This window comes from Monomorium pharaonis, chromosome 11, assembly GCF_013373865.1.
Source record: "Monomorium pharaonis isolate MP-MQ-018 chromosome 11, ASM1337386v2, whole genome shotgun sequence".
NCBI lineage: Eukaryota > Metazoa > Arthropoda > Insecta > Hymenoptera > Formicidae > Monomorium > Monomorium pharaonis.
In genome coordinates this window covers 16,493,531-16,511,389 of record NC_050477.1, presented here as the reverse complement: position 1 = coordinate 16,511,389, position 17,859 = coordinate 16,493,531, and the positions used below count along the sequence as shown (strand labels likewise).

At 35.5% G+C, this 17,859-nt stretch overlaps 1 protein-coding gene and 1 long non-coding RNA gene across 2 annotated transcripts in view; one reads left to right on the top strand and one right to left on the bottom strand.

Moving 5' to 3' along the window:
- The window catches only part of LOC105832436, a 57,768-nt gene extending 39,952 nt beyond the window's left edge, over nucleotides 1–17,816 (bottom strand). Inside the window, exon 1 of the mRNA XM_012673358.3 lies at nucleotides 14,847–17,816. Coding sequence (XP_012528812.2) covers nucleotides 14,847–15,180 — 334 coding nt within the window. The 5' untranslated portion in view covers nucleotides 15,181–17,816. The remainder of the gene's footprint in view (nucleotides 1–14,846) is intronic.
- On the top strand, nucleotides 1,405–11,143 carry LOC118647924. The gene is made up of 2 exons (XR_004965072.1): nucleotides 1,405–9,790; nucleotides 10,656–11,143. It is a non-coding gene; the product is annotated as an uncharacterized LOC118647924 (long non-coding RNA).
- Nucleotides 17,817–17,859: the final 43 nt, after the last annotated feature.

Below are 17,859 nucleotides of genomic sequence, written 5' to 3'. Positions count from 1 at the left end.
AACAATTGCTTTGTTTAAAAGTCAAACAATTGTATTTGTGTTTAAGAAGTTTATTAAGAAGTTAGTCTTGAAAAAAAGTTTATTAAATCTAAAGAAATCTTTCTCTCTATGTATGAATACCAGCCTATAACAATTGTTACTACGCCGTGAACGTAGTATAGCTAGGTCGTGACCGTAACTTTAATATATAATCTATATGTATAATAACCCAAACGTTTCCACATAAAATTTCACGATTTACATCGAGAGACAATAGGCGAGTCGAAAAAAGCTGTTAAAAAATATGCTACTTGGACGAACCTAACCTAACAGAATAACATATGAGTCTATAGAATTACATAATTTAGGTAAGATGTATGAATCAACAAAAAGTAACATTAATACTTCGATCGTATACGAGTTCCAAATTAGGCGCTTATTTTGTCAGATGCCCTTTTTGACATGTGTCACGAAAACATTAATTATAATTTAAAAAATACGAAATAATATTATAAAAATCACTATATCATTTGATAGAAGATGCTTTCTAATTTAAATTCGTGTTTTCAAAAGTGTTTTTCTAATCATTATTTAAGAAATATAGTCCAAAAATAAAGTGATGATCCTATTGGCGCCTTTCCTCTAATATATGTACAAAATAAAACCGTATTTCTCTAGGTATAACATATACAAACAAGATCATGTCAAATTAGGAATAAAAGCCTAGAAAAAGATTAGCTACTTTAATTATTTATAATTGCAAATCCAGATACAGGATGATAAAAAGAACCTGAAAACAAAAATTATTTTTGGTATAAAATCTAATTCATAGATTAATATTAATACGTATATTGTAATTCTAGAAACAAATTTCCCAATCTATAAAAGAAATATATACGAAATCTTATTAATGATGTGCCCGAATGATTCTGTATTATCGATCACTATCAAATTTGACGAGCACTAGCATCCCCTTAATACATCATTTTTTCATGTATCTGTATATTTTCACGGTAAATTCAATTAAATTTGCAATTATATTTCATATATAGAATCTCAGTTACTTTGTTACATGAAAAGACTCAAAGTTTTGCGATTCGTAAAGTTCATTAAGGTAATTCATGTGAACATAGCGAAGTACTGCAGATTTAGCTCTTACAAGAATTATTACTTAAGTGTCAATATACATTCTCGTGAACTATGAGATAAGCTCGTCGTACATATATGCTAGAAAGTCTCTTAAAGTTTCGAAATTTTAAGATAGTTCATGGGAGTCGTTCAATTTTTCACCGGAAGTATAAATTTTTCTTTTAGTAATTATTGAGCACATAAATAAAAAACTAGGTTATATAAAATATAAATCGCAAACTTTTTAATAACCACAAACAATATATATAATGCCGACAGTTTATTATTAATATTTAATTTAAAAAAACGTAAAATACATAAAATCTCAGATCTTGCGGCATGTTTTGTATGTGTGTGCGTGTGTGTGTGTGTGTGTGCGTGCGCGTGTGCGTGCGTGTTTGTGCCTGATCTGTAAATATTCATCCTTTTTCTTTCTAAAAATTTAAATCTCGTTCCTTGACTTATTAATCTGTATTATTCTGCCACTTTAATTGTTTCGTAAATTTACATATAAAACTCCTCTTACATAAAATTGGAACTTTTTTTTCAAGAATAGTTTAAATTGTCAAATTTAAATAGCGTTTACAGAACTCAAGTCATATTAGTATCTAAAAAAATATTTTAATTTAAAAGAAGAATATTGAAAATTTAATTCATCTTAAAAAACCATTTACTTTATATACAAAGTATATGAATAAATAATATATAAAATAATATACAAAAGAAATATATAAAAGAATAAAATAATAGTCCAAAAAATTCGCGACTATTGATTAAAAAGTCGTACATGAATTTCCTTAAAGGTTTGTCTGTGCAACACACAAAAAGAATTCTTTGTCTACAGACAATATAAAATATTTGTTTTTTTTTTTGCATATATATACATATACATACATACATATATATACAATATATATATATACACACACACACACACGCGCGAATAAGAAAGAAAAAATTGGAATAGCTATATAAAAATCGGATATCTATTGTATCGCAATCAATCACTGCATTTCTCACTTGCGTTCCGTTCTATCACCGATCGCTCTACATTCTAAATACGCATGGCTGAGCAAATCGAACGTTTCCACCACGTGCTAAACCTTTTAACACTTTCGTCTTTTTAACATTGCCTCCTTCGGTTTGTTAGATTACACGTAATTCGACGTACTCCAAAGTACAGAATAGTATACAGAAAATCGATATCAGAACGATATCACATACCGATTGGTGAGAGCCAATATTTTCAAAAAAGAAAATAATGAGAATTTGGCGCGACAAACCGAACATGACATGCGCCCAAGTCTATCGCAATACGTGCATATATGCTTGCATAAATATCAGTCCCGTATATCAGATATCAGAGCGAGATGGTAGTTATTGATAACAACGCGAGGGCGCCACGCGACGGCAGATGGAATTTTGTCAGCATAACCGACAGCGAATTTTGTTACGGATCACGGAGAATAGAATTAAAAGTCCTGTAGAAAGTATGAAGTAATAATGCTATGTCAAATTGACTTCGATATGCATTTAAATACATCTTTTTAAAAAATTATTTTGCAATTATTCCTTTCGACTTGGTAATCATATCGTGACCACCTAATAAAGCATCAACTTTTTAAACTCATTTATTCATGTTTCCTCGATATATGCGAATTATTTGTGCTGACTGCAAATTTATATAATATTAAAAACGTAAATTTCTTGCGACCTGCACGATGTATCTATCTACCGTTAATCGAGGAAGGTATTGCGTTAGAGCAAGACAAATTGGTGGAATACATTGCAAACCTCGTCGCCGGATCTAAAAAAGTAAAATATTGTTTAATAAAAAAAAAATTATCTTTTAGTCGTTAAAATAGTAACCAAGTAATCAAGTTACAAATTTCATGCGAAGATTCTGCGGCTTGCTCGACAGTGTCGCGTTTAATTTCACGAAGCTTTAGCGAGAATTAAGTATATCCCGAATATGCAGGTATCTATCTAGATAAATTGATGCATATATCGATTGTGCGTGCGTGTATGCGTGCGTATGCGTGTATGTACACCGTGCGCTCTCCCGCAAATCAAAACCCGGGCCTCGCCCGGGAGACGTTGAATAATAATTACTGTTGTCGGCTCGCGACACGGTACTATTGAGTTATTCCAATGCGAGTTTATCAAAGTGGGTCAAGCGATTCAATAGCGGCCGCGACGGAGGAGAAACGGACTCATCGTCTTTAACGGCGTGGGTGGTGGACGTGTGTGCTCGTGTCATAAAAACCGCGTATGTAGGAGTCGTTTACGTGTTACCGGTTGTACACCAATCCGGGAGTATTTGCGTTTATGGAGAAAGAAAACGGGGAGAAAGAAAAGGAAAAAAGATTCTTTCGCGCGTCAAAATCGGTGGAAATATCTCGGTGCAACGACGAGAGACGTTATCCCTGGCATTTCTTTTAATCATACGTGGAAGTGGATTGAGAAAAAAAGACGGTTGTTTTACCTTCCCAATTACACCTACGGCGTAAAAAGAAAGTGATATATAACCATTTTGTTCCTTTTATTTTTTTCTTAATTTAATTGAACACAAAACGGTTTAAAAAAAATTTTTTAGCATCAACTCCTATTAGAATATAAATTGGATGTAATATGATGAATATAAGTTGGACGGATTGACAAAATAAAAAAATTACGTAAAATAAGCATGAAGCGACCTAAATCTTGAAATGTGTATTTCTTTTCGTAACATTTTCTCAATTCACTTCTATTCGTTTCTTTTCTTTCTTCTTCTAAATTTTGTTTAAAAAAATTTCATGGTACGCTTTACCCCAATTAGATTCTGTGAATCCATTACGGAAGCTACAGTTTACGAACCTCACAGTAGGAGATAACATATAGTTACCTCCTCATAGTACAATTGCATAATTTTAAATGTCTTTTGGGCTAACTCAAAAAAATCATGAATAAAATAAAAGAATAATTTATGTCTGTCCACTACTATATAATATCCTTGAGACAGATATGATCCAGACATAAATCATTCATGTCGGAGCATCTTTACACACCTCCTGGTGAGAATGTGAAGCAACATCAGTTGTGAATTGGAAAACAAACGAGATTCTATTATATAGATATTTCTTACGTAATATCCTTAACAAAACGGAATGATTAAAAAAAAAAAGGTGTTTTTCCTTCAAAGACGATTTTATATCAAAGGCAGACAGTCACTAATGAAAAGTTACTGGAACTAATGCATGGAGTAAATGATAAAGATGAAATGGAAAAGGATTGACAGTAAAAAATATAAGTATAAAGAGGGTCGCGTGTCCATTGTTATCTTAATTATTTCCGAATAAAGACAGAAAAGGGAAAGTTCTATTCAGATATCGTAATTTATCGACGCCTTATTGAAACATTCAAAGATACCTTCTATCATTGTCGTATCTTTTGACGCAGGTTTCTTTCCATACGTTAAAACGCAATTGCCAGAATTTCGGACACCTTTTATAGAGTTCGAGAAGCACATGGCTAACTTTTGTACACTCAGACAAAATTACATATTTAATTATAAGATACATTTAACTTTTATTTCGACATGCCTATCATAAAATATCAAAGACAAAACTGAGTACTTTCTCATGATGTTTAAGCGAAATTTTAAGTGTCTTATATTAATGTAGGCAGAAATTTCATATCAATAAGTTATTTACGCGATTTTCCGATTCTCGTCACATGTTTGCGGTAAAAGTTCTTTGAATCTTTGTGTTAAAAAGTTTCGAGTTTTTATTCGTATCACAACAAAAGAGGAGATCCCGTCGTGCTTTCGCCATGAAATTTGACACGTGGCATGACGAAATTAAGAAATTCCGTCATCGACGACCCAAATTTATGATGAAAGAAAGAGGAAAGTGCACGCATGTAGAATATTCGTCCGAATCCGATACATAATTTGGCAAAAAACGCAGTTAGATAGGTACGTGGAATTACGAATAAAATTATTACATCACAAACACGTGATGTAATAAAAAGGGATATTTTTACCTCTTCCCAATTCTACAAATTTTTTAATTTAAAAGTGACATGATAAAATTACGTTTATCTAATAATTCGCGCGCACGCGCTACACGACAAAGGACAATACAATGTTATCGTAATAGGCATTTACATCGGCGTTGTAAAATGTCCGAGAGACAATTGGGCAATGTTGTTACACGACCGTAACCAAATCTTTCATCCCTGCTGTTACGTAATAACAAAGTGAAAGCGGGATCGTCGTCACTTGCGTGTGCACAACATCGAATACTTCTACAATCAATTTACCCTCAACGTTACATTTTTCTTTGAACAATACTCACTTTTCCTCCCTTGCTTTTCTATTTGCCATGACTCGGATGAATGATGAGACCTTTCGCTCGGGTAAGAAATGAAATTTTTCTTCTTTAACCGAACACACATAAATCACGTAAGTGATTTTGCGCGTGCGAAGCGTGTGTCATTCGCCTGATGCAAGCAAGATGCGCAACAAGTGTATCTCTGGTAACAATGGATATTGATGCACTCTTATTTACATTGTTAAACTGGTATTGTCAAACTACTTAATTTAAATCATTTTTAACGATTTAATAGGTCGCCATTGCTCCTACCCAATAGAAAGATTAAATTTAATAAATCAACGATATATCGAGTAAGTACTTATTTAACATTACTCAAATTAATTACTTGGTTTAGTCAAATTAACCAAATATCGAGTTGGAGCAATTGCGACAATGGAAATTAACAGTGTACATCACGCGATACTTACATAGAATCCCTAGAATAGGGACTTTCTAGTTTAGTCCAAGTCTATTCTAAGGACTCTACCTGCGTGCGTGCACCCGCCTTGTCCTCTCTTTGAATTTATTATGAGCGGTAGAATTTCTGAATTTTGTGTGGCACGCGCCAAATTTCATGATGAAAGCACAGCAGGAATCTTTCCTTTGTTTCATTCTTTCGTTACGTTCGTACAAATAAAAGCCGACCAAACTGATTTATATTTCACGCTGAAACTGCCGTAACAATCATAAACAAAATATAAAGTACATTGTTACGACAATAAAACAGACCGAAAAGTTTGAAATGTGACAAAGTACACCAGTCACAAATAAAATACAAAAAAGAAACACAAAAAAAGGAAAATGTTTGAAGCAAAGAAATAAAATTTCTCATCCAACGAGCTTCGTATTCATTGAAAAAATTATAAGCTTTGAGTGAAACTACCTAAGAAAAATTAACTATAATTGGCATACACTTCTGAACCCTTTGAATTCAGTTTTTTTTCTTTCTAGGAAAATTGCTTTATTGCGTTCGTCAAAATAAGATAAATGCAACATGTTGCTATAAAATTTGTCGGTACAACTGCCTCAATCTTTTGCGTACATTCTACATATTATAAATCAACTAGTAATAATAAATTTACTCAATTGTTTAATTGATTCGACATATATTAAGTAATTTTATTTGCCTACACCATTACCGATTTTTCAAGTAGTTTCGTGAAATATACAATCAACTATTATGAATATATAAAAATAAGAGATAATAGATCATTTGTAAATTTTTAATTTACAAATCTTGTATTGTTTATAACTACATTTAAATTTATGTTTAATTATATGCAAAAAATATTTTAATTACATAGAAGGTATAATTTCAGATAATTATAAAAATGTAATTTTTATATTAATATATTGACACGCGTAATTATCAAGATTCCGAGTCAAACCGGAATCGAAACCGAACATTTCACAACCGTTACAGTCAGAGCGTAAAGTATATTAAAATTCTATTAAATTTAAAACATCGAAATCATTAAATTATTTTCGATTTATAGTTCTTTTCAGTATATTTTCAGTTGTTTCAATTTATTTTGTACAAACTTATATGACTTATTTAAATTTTTTATTCTTTTCTTAACTGGTCATTTTAATAATATTTCGATAATGATGAAACCAATGTCATGATTACATTATGCATATCTTTCAAATGTAACACACTCCGCGTGGTAAATTTGGCAAAATTTTGGATTTGGTTCTACTACGCTTATGGCTAAGGTTTAGCTTGATACTATAAACGCTTCGAAGCATTTTTTGGTTAATCAATTCATGAAATTCTTTGTTGTAATTGGTCAATAAAATGCTTTGGAGCGTTTATAGCGTCAAGTGGACCGCAGACTGTCGCACACAGTGAAACATAGTGAATGAATAAAAATAATATTATTTATTAAATATGTATTACGTATAAGAATTATATTATGTATAATTATAAAATTAAATAAACTTAGCAAGTGAAGTTCGATCTAAATTATATCCGGGCTCTCGTCCGGATGAATAATAATGTAGTCGCGTGGAAGCGCGACTATATTATTATTCATCGAAACGAGGCCTAAAATATAATTATATATATTATATTATGTAAGGAATTATATAAGAAAGTCTTACTAAGAATTTAAATTAAGAATTTTTTTACCATGTAAAAAAATTATATTAAACGAAGCATTTATATACGCACATACACACAATATTTATAACAAAGAAAGGAGAATTAAATATATATTCTAAATATAAATTATTAATCATATTAATTAAACACAATATACATTAATTTTGTTTGCTACGTTTTGCTTGCAATTTTGCTTACAACTATTCCTGTCTTTTTTTCTTGGTTCTCTTCATTATTCTTTGTTTTTCTCTTTTGCAATGCAATGAGTTTATGGGGACAATTCAAATCAACCTTTGCCTCCTCTACGTACTCAATTATTTAAATTACTATTACATGTTATTAAATATTATTAATTACTATTCAATTATTACTTATTAAGTGATATTAAGATCAAGAATCGAAACTGTAATCGAAAAAACCGCAATTTAAACTTTTTTTTTTATTTGTCAAGAAACTGAAACTGAAAACCGGTAGTTTCCAAATATTTGATTAAATCATAACTGAAACCGAACCATAATTTTATTTCGGGTCTTTGGTAATTACTAATCACTTCATTTTGGACTAATCGCTTCACCTTGCATCATATTGGTTCTGTTTCTATTATTAATCGTTTTTTACTTAGTTATTATCTTTGTACAATATCGAAGAGATTATACTTTGTGTAATTGTTATTTAGAGGACAATAATGACAGATTTGCACTCGCGTTAAGCTGCCGGTATCCAAATTAAGCCATCATTAGTATATGCGTGGCAATTGCAAAATTGCGACCGGAATATTTCCGATGGCGGAATCTCACGCGCTACATTATCAAATTGGCAGGAGCTGTGCGCGATACTTCCTGTTGATAATTTTATGTCATTTCCTATACATTATCTATTCTGATACCCGTTTCGCGATGAACAGCGACACTTGTACTTGTTCATCAAGTGACAATCGATTGTGTCTTCATCATTCATACTTCATCCGAAAAAGGATGTACATTCAAGAGTCGATAAGAAAATCATGAGACATATTCAAGTATAACATTCACAGACAATATTGTTTTTCCTTTAAGCAAACAATTAGCAAATTTAACTATTTTTAAATGTATTTAATATAATTACATAATTCATGTGTAATTTTCGTCATAAGATTTTGATTAAGCAGATAAAAACGTGTTTAATAAAAGGTATAACTTTGTAAAAAATATCTTAAAAAAAATTGCTTTGCAACTCGGTATTTATCATTTGTTTACCGATGTTACCGGAAACGCATGGTGATCTCGCGTGCCAACACAATTCCGGGTATGGTTCGGCGATCATAGCGGCGAGTGTCACGTCATTGTCAGCCACGTGAGAGAGACACACAATTGTCTTTCCTGTTATAAATTACTTCGACGCATCGTAACAGAAAGCGTCAACCAGCTTTGCTGCGTGTTGTAAAGTCGACAATAGTGCGCGACGTGAGTACGGAGATGTCTGGTCGATAAATTACGATGAAAGTATAAACGCGTTTCTACAAATTTTGATCCGTGTGGAACATCGGAACCATAATAACTTATTTTGAAGTAGTTTTCCCGACTACTACACAATACAGAATTCAATAACTACTTATTCTCGTGGATGTCTATGAGTATGCCACGAGAAAAAAATCAATAAAAAAAGAATTATTATTCGCTTAAAGAAATAATTCTTGAGAAAATAGCAAAAATGTCACATAAAATAGTTTAATATACCTTGAATTAAAAACGAGTGAGCACGAACGTTTTATATTTAATCTTTGACTGTTTTCTTTGAAACTATAATGTATCGTCGAATTTATCTACAAACGAAATTGATTATTTTTGTGATTCAAAAACGACCCAACGGCGTTTGCCGATAGTTGCAAAAAAAAACAAAAAACGGAAGCTGACCGCGCGAAAAGTGGAGCAGGTCGACCGTCCGACGCCTCCGTGACACTAATTATCCACTTTAATTCGTATATGTCGAAATCGCATGCAAATTTTATGCGAACAGATTCAACCACGGGTTGTTGCGTCCGGCACGTCTTCGCGAGTCAGATTTTGTTCAACGTTTAAATGCAGCGATACTTGTGCGACGATGTACATTGCTTTTTTATTTCACAGATCAGGATTCTTTTATTTATAATTACAATACATATAATATCATATATGTATATGACGCAATTCAAGTAGAGAATTAGATAGGTGAATAAACGATCATGGCGGATTTTTGTGCTTCTTGTGTGAGTAATATACTTTCTAACTTATTTAAAAATTGCACGTCATTACTTTCGGACTTTTAAACGCAACCACTTATAATAAAACTAGATTAATAATACAATAATATTAATTTACATAAAAATACATCCTTCCCGAAATATAAAAATCTTTCATTTTACTTACTTTTTTATATTAGGATTGTATCTCACGTAATGCTATTGCACACGATAAAAAATATATATATATTAGTGAAGAGGTTATAATTAGTGTCCGACCGAAAGTTCGGTTTCGGTTTCGGTTTCGGCTGGTTTCGGCCCAAAACACGATTTTCGGTTTCAGCCAAAAAATGGCCAAAACCGAATCTTTGCTGTCGAAACTCTGTATCCGGCACATCTTACGATCTCAGCTGGCTTACTCGGTCGGTCATGTACTGCGCAAAGCGCTCTTAAGAAATTACAAAATATTTATATTTTATTAATTACATTTTAACTCTGTGCAAATCAAAATAGAAATTAGAAAATATTAATTTTGTTTAAAAAAATTTATATTGTTTTATGTTTAAATAGAGTTTAATATGTTTTTGTTTCATTTTTCGAAGAAAAATATTTTATTTGTATTTGATAAGATTTTATGTAAAAGTCTTAATTCTATTAAATAATTAATATGTTTTATTAATAATATGTAGTTTGTTCCGTAATTTAATTATATTAATTATGTATAACTTAATTTTAAAAAAGTTTCGGTTTCAGTTTCGGCCGAAACTGATTTGAAAACCAAAATTCGGTTTCGGTTTCGGTCGGACTCTAGTTATAATACGAAAAAGAAACTTTGCTTTCTTTGATTCTCATTATGTAACCCTATTAAAACGATTGTGGTTCTTTTAAAAAGCACAGAGAATAACAGCAGGGTAAGAGCGGCTAAGAACATGCAACTTATTAATTAGATAATTCTGAAGTGGAGCAAAGGTTTGAGATGACTAGACAAATGGACGGATAAACTGGGACAAGTGGAAGAACGGGGCAAATATTAAAACAAAAACTCTGTTTGACAAATTTATTAATAATTTCATGGATTCAAAAACACGACAAAAACGTCATCAAATTTCAAGTATTAAAAAAATATTTTCATAATTTGTGAAATAATAATTAACTCGCTTCTCTTCCTGATCATCGTTTTATTTAGCACCTGTATTTAAACGGAACCGGCTTGCCCCAGTCTACTATACTTAAATGATTCAGTGGAGTCATCGTCGCGTTGGGTAGAAGCGTGCGGATACTTTGCAAACGAGCTTCGTGGAATACCGGCTCGTCTCGAATGAACGCAGAGACAAAACAAAGAAGTGGTGTGCAGTTGGAGAGAGCCATTGAGAGGAAAAAGAGGGAAATAAAACGAAAAAGAAAGACAGAAAGAAGAGAGAAAAGGCAGAGAGGAAGAGAAGGGGAAAAGGATAAGAATCACCTGCGAAAAGTTAACTTGAAGTACCACACGGTTTTTGGTAACGTAATTACTTGCGTGGAGTATTGTAGTACCATAAATTATTTTTGTAATAATATGTACATATATTAATATTATTTTTTAATAAATAAATGTACGTATCTTATCTACAATTTATGCACCTTAGTAATTATTAATGTAAAAAATGTATTTAATCATACATTTATATATAATACAAAACACATAACAAAAAACTTATGTAAATTTTTATAAAAATGTGTAGATTTAGAAAAATTGTTGTAAATAATAAATTAAAAAAATTTTTTAACTCTTTAATGTCATGTGTGTATATATATATTCTGCAGACATTAAATAATATAATAATATAAAAGAATTATTAAAAAGGAAAATTTATATACATTTTAAAAATGCCAAAAATAGCTTTTCAGAATAAAGATTAAACAATATAAATCTTCTCTTTAAAGGTGTACAAATCCGTAGTTTAGTTATATGTAGAATAAAGTAAACAATGTAAATAATCTTAAATAATTACATTAGTAATTACTTAAGTAATTATATTAGTTGTTGCATAATTTATTACTTCAATTTTACATTATAGGAATATTTGATATAAAAAAGCATTTTTTATGTAAGTATAAAAATAGTATAAACACACTAAAAACTAAATTGAAAATTATATTAACAAATGTGAAATGGGATTAGATCACAAAATAATATCAAATTATATTTTTACATTATATTTTTAAAAATAAATAATATTATAATATTAATATTGTAAAAATGTCAAGACCGCGTGAAGTATTTTAGCCCCAACGATCTTTGTTATCTTATATATAAAAACTGAGTCACTAAATTTTCATAATAGAAAGCAGGTTATGTTTTGGAAATTTGGAACGAAATTATCTAAAATTCTAAGTGATGAAATAATGAGTTATTTTACCATGTTAAAATAAAACTGACTGGAATTTTCAAAGAATCCGCGCGAATACTTACAAATTAATTACAATCATAACAAAATTAATTTTTTATTTTAAAAAGTACAAAAAGAGGCGCCATATATATATATATATATATATATATATATATGTGTGTGTCTAAGAAAGTCCCCTCAAAGAAAAATTTTGTACAAAATTATTTTAATGTGGCATTACAAAATGTGTAAAATCCCAAGATATTACTTTTTAAAATAAGAGTACAACAGTACAGATTTTCTTTCATCCAATGATATGAAGAAAATGCATCAGCTATAAGAATGGATATTTATACGAACTAGAAAGTTTATTATTCATTATTACTTTTTAATATTTGTTTTATTCAATAATGTGGTTCTGTATATAATGAAGTGTTTTAATTCTTAGAGCAGAGAAGGCGGTTATGGAATTCGCGATATCTCGTATACTTTATGTTGAGTTCTGGAAATAACTGTCCAAATCACTTCTTTATATACTGTTTAGATGTTATAACATAGCCACTGGTCATTAGTGTTTGTTTTGTTGTCATAAAAGCTGCATTTCAGTATCGCAAGTAGCCGAAAGTTCTATAGGTGTCTATTCTTTACCTCATTTTGAGAAATATGTCGGATATCAAACTTTAAGATTAGTGTAATTTAAAGAGCTTGAATATAGCTTTCAAATGACGTAATTAAATTTAATGTTTGGCGTAATGTGTGCATGCATTTGACGTGTAAAATATACTGCTTACGTTTTGGACCCTTGCAATTATCGCAAATCTAAGTTCCATAATCTCTTCCCTCGTAATATTTTTTACAATATTTTTACGACACTTAGCTAATATTGTTTGTTATAATCCTTTTATAGTATTTCTATAATACGCAAAGTCGCAAGAATCAAAGATTTTTATATTTATACTTTTGATTCCTTTGTGTCATATTATGTACAAGATATTGATACTTTTGTGATGTTGATACCTAAGATCCGCCAAACAGCATTAATGTTTTATTTTTTAGAATTAAAAATAATTTTGAAAATATTTGTTGGTAAAGTTTCATATCCCCTTACAGGTCCCATAACCGCAATCTTTTTTCCCTTTTTAGTAAATTGTTAATTATGTTCGTTATGTATATCCGAAGAACTTCTGCTTAAATATGATTGGTAGAACTCTATGGGTAACAAATTTGTACTAACAAGAATTGTGTCACAAATTTTTACTGAGTTATTTATAAAACAAAAATAATAAAACAAAATAGTAGTTTATAAGCCCCTTCTCTCTTCTAAGCAACACATATTAACATATTAATATTAGATAGAAAGAAAAGAAAGTAATAAAGATAAATGTTTCATTGAAAAAAACTTAATGTAGAAAATAATCAAAAATTAGTAACAATCACTCTAAAATTAATCATTATAAATATTATTTATTTATAATATATTACAATAAATTGTTTTCATTATTTTCTAGAACAAGGCAGTTTTTTTTCAATAAAATATTTTTCTTTATTATATTTTCTTTGTTTTTTATCTAACGTTAATATATTAATCGAAACGCTTAAAACACTTTACGCTATATACAGAACCATATTATTGAATAAAATAAATATTAAAAAGTAAGAGTAATTAATAAACTTTTTAGTTCGTATAAGTACCCATTTTCATATAGTTGACGTATTTTCTTCGTATATATCATTACTTTTGCAGAGAAGATACATTTTTTGTCCATTTTAATCAGAATATAGCTCGAGAAAAACTCGCAATTTCTCGCGTCGCGTCGCAGAGGAAAGGAAAAGTACGAGAATTAAAAAAGGCGTAGAGAAAAAGGAGTAAAGGAGACGGAAGTGGGAGGGGAAGAGTGTCGACGTAAATAAAGGCGGCCGAATCTCGTTTCGACGAACCGCTATTTTGCCCCGCGAAGAGGATCGAGGGGTATGCTGCAACCAGTGGCATTCATAAAGGGAGTTGCTTGAAGGCTGTCTGTTCTAAATTCGAGACGATGACGGACGGCGGACGAAGAGGCGACTTTGCGCGCGACTCGGCTACGGAATTCGTTCCGAAACGCCTGTTGCGCCACTACAACACCGCTACGCGAGTCGGCACTAAATCAGGAACGCGGGGCCGTTGTCTCTCTATGCAACTGTCTGCGAGCGTGGTCCACGTGATCGCGACTGAATGCACTTCGGCGAAAATCCAATCGCGCAGGCGGATATTAAACAATTTGCACTTAATTGCTAATTTATGCCTTTCGATTGTATCGAGAACGTCCCGTTCCTTCTCATACTTTTGATTCTCTCGAGGGAAGAATAAAGTATTCCGGCTTCTTCGTTGTTTATTCGATGACAACGGAGAGTCCTACGAATTCGGAAGTGGCTCGAGAACCCGGACGAATGTGCGCGCGCACGAATCAACAGACGACAGAGGATTCGAGACACGAGGAAGGGAAGGAGTAGACAGAAAAGAGATGAAGAGTATCGGACGAAAGGAGAAAGAGAGAAAGAGAGAGAGAGAGAGAGAGAGAGAGAGAGAGAGAAAGAGAGAGACGAAGATGCGAGAGCAAAGCCAGGAGAGAAAAAGAGAAGAGGAAGAGGAAGAGGGAGGGGGAGGGGTTGGCAAGCGGCAACATTAGCGACAACAAAGGCTCCAAGAGCGAATAGTTAAGAGTCATTGAGGTTACCTGCGACATCATTGACGGCCACGTCGGTGATGAGGTTGATTCTCTGTCGCGACGGTTGTTGCGGCTGATGCACCTGATGCAAGTTGCTCTGTTGTTGAGATCCCGTCAAGGGCAGGCTCCCGGCGCTCGTAGCGGTACTCTCCGTCAGGATCACCGTTGGCACCGCGGCACCGGCGACGGCGGTAACGGAGGAGGAGCAGGAGGAGGTGGTGGTAGACGAAGACGACGTGGACGATTCCGCGAGGGGACCCGCCGTCGTCGTCACGATGCCGGCATTGTCGTCGAGGACAGTCGCGGGGGTCTCACCCCCGCCCGCCCCTGTCCTCGCAGCCATTCCGGGCCTCGCGTGTCCCGGCGGATAGACGGACAGACGGACAAACGGATAGACAGGATTCCCTCCACTTCTCCTGCACGTTGTTTTCCGCGAGTGCACGCACTTCTCGGAAGGACACCTACACTCTTTTACATATCCCTTTCGGTGTGTGTGTGTCTCTCTCTCTCTCTCTCTCTCTCTCTCTCTCCCTCTCTCTCTCTTTCTCTCTCCTCATACACACATACACACACTCACTCACTTACTCATTCACTCTCTCGCTCGCTCCTTTTTCTCCACGAGATTTTCCGTAGCGTACGCGCGCGCGCGCGCGCGCTCCGTGCCTCTTTTTCCACGCTCACACTCACTCTCTCTTTCTCTCCCCCTCTCCCACCTTGCCGACAACGTCACGCTCACTCGCTTTCCCTCTCGTGCGCTCGCCTATCGTTCCCCTCCGCTCTCCCTCTCTCTCACTCTCGCGCACGCTCACGAGTCGTCTCTCCCTCTCTCCCTGCCTCCGTCTCTCGCTCGGTCTCTTTTCACGAGTACGCGCGGGGCGCGCGCCGGTCGAAGCGCCGTGTCCGAGAGCGTACCGAAACTGCACAGCACCGCCACGGTTAACTCGCTCGCTCGCTCGCTCCGTCCTCGTCCGGCCCGTTTATCTTTCTCTCGGTCTCTTTCGCTCCCGTCCGTCTCGTCAGCCGAACGTCGGTATATCACGGGACGACGGCATCGCAGACACACGCACAGGCCGCGCTTCACCGCGGAAAGGAGCGGAGGTGACGCGCGCGATACTCGTTAACCACCCATTCCCGTCGGCCCGTGAAAAAATGGAACGTTAGACAAATGTAGGTCTGTAGGCCACTTCACTTACACTTTGCATCGGCACGGGCACTCCCTAAGTCAAGCGAGCATCCGGCGCGCAGTGTCGCGCACTGACAGCACGAGAGCCGCGCCAGGACCGTACTACCTAATTACCACGCCACACGTCTCTGTCTTCCGTCCCGTTGAGATCCTTTCTTTCCTACTATCTTTTCTTCTTCCCGGCGAAGAATGGAATCCACGGATCGGCTGGAAATTTCAAATCGACCTGACGAAGCCCTCCTTAGTGCCACGCGGTCCGAGTCGAGAGAGAGATTACGCGAGAATTATCCCAAAGATCGCGTCATTCGCGACGAAACGGTGAAGGTCGGGGTCATGTGGGAACTTTGGGATGATCCTCTCCCGACGGCGTGAAACAACGCCGGTATGCATGGTGTGGGCGCTCGTACGCGTGCGCGCGCGCACGCACGTGTCGCTCCGATCGGACAGCGCGCGCGCGCGGATACCCGGTACGGCAGTGGTCTCGAACGAAAGGGAAAATTGTGAGCGTGCCGGCGGCACTCACTTTCTCGCTCACTGCCGAGACAACGTGCCGTCGCTTCCGTGACACGAAGACGAGAGAGACGTGACACGAAAGAGATAAAAGCGAGAAGACGAAAAGCGGAGTGTGTGCGCGCGTGCGGTGTGTGTGTGTGTGTGTGTGTGTGTGTGTGTGAGAGAGAGAGAGAGAGAGACAAGTCTCGAGGAACGGCCCCGTGACCGTGGCGCGTTGGCTACGGCCCTGCGCGCCCCATCGGCGAACTCCGTCGCGGACGGAAAGACGCAATTTCCAAAAGCAGTTCGGCCCCCTCCCCTCGCCCCTCGCCGCCGTCGTCGTGCTCGTGCCGCGAGATCACGGCCGTCGGCGGCGGCCGCGGCCGCAATTACGTTTTCCCCCGGAAACGATCTCGTGCGCCGGCTTTTCCGCCGGCCGCTCTCTCGCCACATGCACCCGGGGATCCGTCACGAACCTCTCCTCTCTCGCGCGATCGGCGGCACGATTCGCCGCCGCGTCGTGGGGTACGACGATGATAGGCCGAGCTCTAAGTAGGTCAGCTGCCGCGGGGTCCGATCGCCGGGCGCGGGCCGCCCTTACGCGGCGCACGTTGCATAACTCGTCACGCGCGACTTCTCACCGAATAAAACCGCGTGAAAAAGGCTACGGCTCGACGGACATAATGCAACCGTAATACGTTTTCAATGAACAATGCACTTGACTAACGCACTCCCAATCGTGGCGCGGCTAGCGCCGTCTGTTATGGGAGCGCGGCCCTTTTGAAATGGTTCAACGTGTCACGACGAAAACGCGCACAAGCTTCCCGCGTTCGCGAGCTTTCGCCTTTGACGTCGTTGCGCGACTAGGAGTCTGCGTTTTTTTCTCCTATAGTTGCTAGTTGTTCATCCCTTTGCTAGAGTACGAATGTGTTGAAATCGACCCACATAAAAAATTTCCCGAGATGCGAAAGATTATCGAGAGTTAAAGAATGGAACGATTTTATTTAAATCGCGATCTTTTTGAGGGCTTAATTTTTTTAAATACACAATAAAGGCTCCGCCATAAATTAAATTCCATAAAAATGTAAATACGTAAAGAACTAAATATTGTATATCGGAGCAATTAAAATTGTAGCTAACACTGTATACAAATCTGCTTTTTTGTTAATACTTTGTTAGTTTTTACATTCACATCGTTCTTAAATAATTTCTATCAGTTTTCAGAATAAATTAAAAAGAATTATGATTTCATAAAATATGTATTATATTTTTTCTCATGAAATATTACAATTCTTTATTTACATTAAAAAATTTGCATAATTTGTGTAGTTGACATATTTTTTTAAA